This window comes from Cyprinodon variegatus, unplaced genomic scaffold (assembly GCF_000732505.1).
Source record: "Cyprinodon variegatus isolate N-32 unplaced genomic scaffold, C_variegatus-1.0 Scaffold1498, whole genome shotgun sequence".
NCBI lineage: Eukaryota > Metazoa > Chordata > Actinopteri > Cyprinodontiformes > Cyprinodontidae > Cyprinodon > Cyprinodon variegatus.
The window spans coordinates 28371-31335 of record NW_015151951.1 but is presented as its reverse complement, the minus strand read 5'-3'; the positions used below and the strand labels follow the sequence as shown (position 1 = coordinate 31335).

General features: G+C 41.4%; 1 protein-coding gene across 1 annotated transcript in view; it reads right to left on the bottom strand.

Annotated features, from left to right (window-relative positions):
• Positions 1–583: 583 nt before the first annotated feature.
• LOC107103650 (general transcription factor II-I repeat domain-containing protein 1-like) overlaps positions 584–2965 on the bottom strand; it is a 22754-nt gene continuing 20372 nt past the window's right edge. Inside the window, exon 13 of the mRNA XM_015403435.1 lies at positions 584–1524. Within this exon, the coding sequence (XP_015258921.1) occupies positions 1295–1524 (230 nt within the window). The 3' untranslated portion in view covers positions 584–1294. The remainder of the gene's footprint in view (positions 1525–2965) is intronic.

Below are 2965 nucleotides of genomic sequence, written 5' to 3'. Positions count from 1 at the left end.
TCGCCATCTCGCCCCGTCTCCTCCAGCAACGCCCAGCGCCATTTATTTTTCAGACCTTTATCTATGGTCGTGACGTCTTCCCCCGAGCTCATGAACTGCATGGTTCCTACTCCATGCAGTTACGTTCTCTCTATCGTCCTTCTCTCCAAACGCCAAAGTTTCATTTATTTAATTTTTGACTTTTAGCACGTTTCTCCGTAAATTAGAGCCATTAATGGCACAAGGTGACTCTCCGTGTAGAACTTAAGCACTGTACCACAATCTATCTGGCGACTTGAGCAAGAAACGAGAGGAGGAGGTACATGCTTTCCTAAGACCCGCCCCCTTCTTCTTCTGATTGGCTAATACTGTTGGTTTCAGAGTGCCCCTTTGCTTCCATTGGCTGATAAACGTAAGAGGGATTTTGATTGCCTTTTTTTTTTTATTTACAATTCAATTTATTTTCAAGGGATTTTTTTTTTCAATCGCTATAAGCCGGAATACTCTAATCCCTGATAAAATGTTAGAAAAATAATATTCCCAGTATGTGAACTTTCAGGTTCTTCAGACTGGTTGTAGCGCCCCTCCAGTGTAAACTCAGGTACACTGGATAATGATTAAACCAAAATATGTTTAAGCAAGGATTATTTTAAGGGTGAAATGTTTCCTCCTAATAACTTTCTTTTTTTTGTCGATTTGGACTGGATATGTGTCACAATAAGATGATTTACTGATAATTAAAACCTGAGTTTTTAGCAGAGGTGTGTTCACTTTTATGACCCTTTCTAAACACAGAGCTGTTTTCCCTGTAATTCCAAACTAAATGAGCATTATGTGGGCGCTTTAAAGAAAAATAGACAAACTGAAATGTTTATGACCTAAAATAACTGATGGTTTATCTGCATCGGAGGAGCAGAGTGAACTCAAATGTTCTTGGTTGTGTTAATCTAGCCATAGTTTCAGGGAGAGGCTATTAGTAAGTTGAGGGCAGAAATAACAAACGGTTTTCTAAAAACACTCAAACCTGCAAAATGCACAATGCACCGTTTGTAATCACAGATGTGTTTATTTCAGTGATTTTTCACAGATAACTCAGAATTCAAACTACAGGCGTTCAGACTGAGGTGGAACACATGATGCATGGTGCTTTTTGCAGGTGAAAGCTAACCTTAAAAGGAGGGGGGCTATAGGAGGTTAAATCACAGATGGGGATTTTTTAGGTTGGGGTGGAGGCTAATAGTGACGGAGGAGGTTTAGTTTTAAGGATGTGAAAAAGGGAAGAAAATCGTGGTTCAAACGTGCTTCGTTTGGCTACCTAATGAAGGGCAGAGCGGGAAGCTGGGAGGAGCTGCACTGTAAGGAGGTCAGTTACATGGAGGAGAGATGTAATGAAGGTGAGTATACCTGGGGGGGTCTCCTTTGGGTGGTGGGGAGGCGGAGGAGCAGGGGTCAAAGACGAGGTGGGCGAAGCCGTGGTTGGAGACGGAGCGGATGGAACCGGCTCGGCCAAACACTCAACAGGCTCCTCCCCGCTAGCGCTAGCATCTACAGAAATAAAATAAGCAAAACGTATTCATCTATATTTATAAAACAAACAGAAATTACTGATTGAGGTATTCGTTAGAAATCTATAAGCGTTCCTCTTTGATATAGCAAACATATCTAGACAGACAACTTCAATTTATAGAGGACAATCTTTTATTTCCGGGTGGATCATCTCAATAAGTGGTCCTCCTTTATAACTAATACTAACTGTCAATCATTCTGGTGATATGTTTACGTAAGGCCGTCCTACGTGCTCGTCCCGTTAGCCATCTTTTTCTGCGTATATCTGTGGTTTCAGACAGTCATTGAAGCTCACCTTTCTCACCATGGTTCTTTGAAAATGGCCGAGGGTCGGAAGAAAAAAGTGTCTATGAAGAGTATGAGAAGAAAAGAAAAGCCTCAGAAGAGGCAGATATATCCCAGAATGCTTTGCGCTGAGAGCTCTCCTCTGCAAAGCATTATGGGATTTGCTGTCACAGCGGCCTCAGCTGTGACCTGACAGTGGCGACTAATAACAAAGATGGCGTAGGCACCGCGCAGTGGAGGAGTTAGGTGACCAACGTAGTGAAAAGCAGTGATCATCTGTCTGAACCGTCAGTTAACTGAGTTCACTATAAAGTTCACTATATAGTCCCCGCTCTATAGTGATGGAGGGATTTAGGGGTTAGGGCGGACGGACAGACTCAGTGAGCTCGTATGAGAACAGCAACTTTTAAACAGAGAAATGGGCCCATTTCTCCTCGTGCACGCTCTCACAGGCGTTAATAGGGTTTCCCTCTCGGGAGCGGATACAGGGTTGTGCATGTGCAGTTTCTTTTAAAGTGGAGAGGGTACCTTAAAGGTACAGAGGCTGTACCTTTAAGGTACTAATGCCAACAGTGTGACACTCTTCTTCAACAGAGAAAAATTCCAATGAAATGAATATTTTTCAATATAAAATCATCCAGTTGATTTCTATTCAGTATAAATATTTCGAGGTATGATTTAACTACTGTTGTCGGAAAATTTTTTATCCCTCTTCTATTATATATTAATTTATTCTATTCACTCACTATAAAAGTTTTCACTCAGTCTGTTTCTCTCTCAAGGCCACACCATTCTCTGCAGGATGGTGTTTGTTACGGAGCCCCTCTGATGACATGGTCAAAAAAAATTTTTTAATTGTGGCCACGAAATACTACTTCGTGGCCACAATTAAAAAATTTTTTTTGACCATGTCATCAGAGGGGCTCCGTAGTTTGTAGACCAGACATAGCTTCTTCCCATAACAAATCAGATTCTTTCTCAAGTTTTATTCATAACATGTTACTGTTTAACCAACATGTTTGTAATTTGATTTGACTTTGACTACTTTCGCATTGTTGTAAGTAGAACACTGCTATAGCAGAACAGGGCAGAATGCCGTGCCATAAGGGCTTCATGATGAACTGTTCTCTCTTTG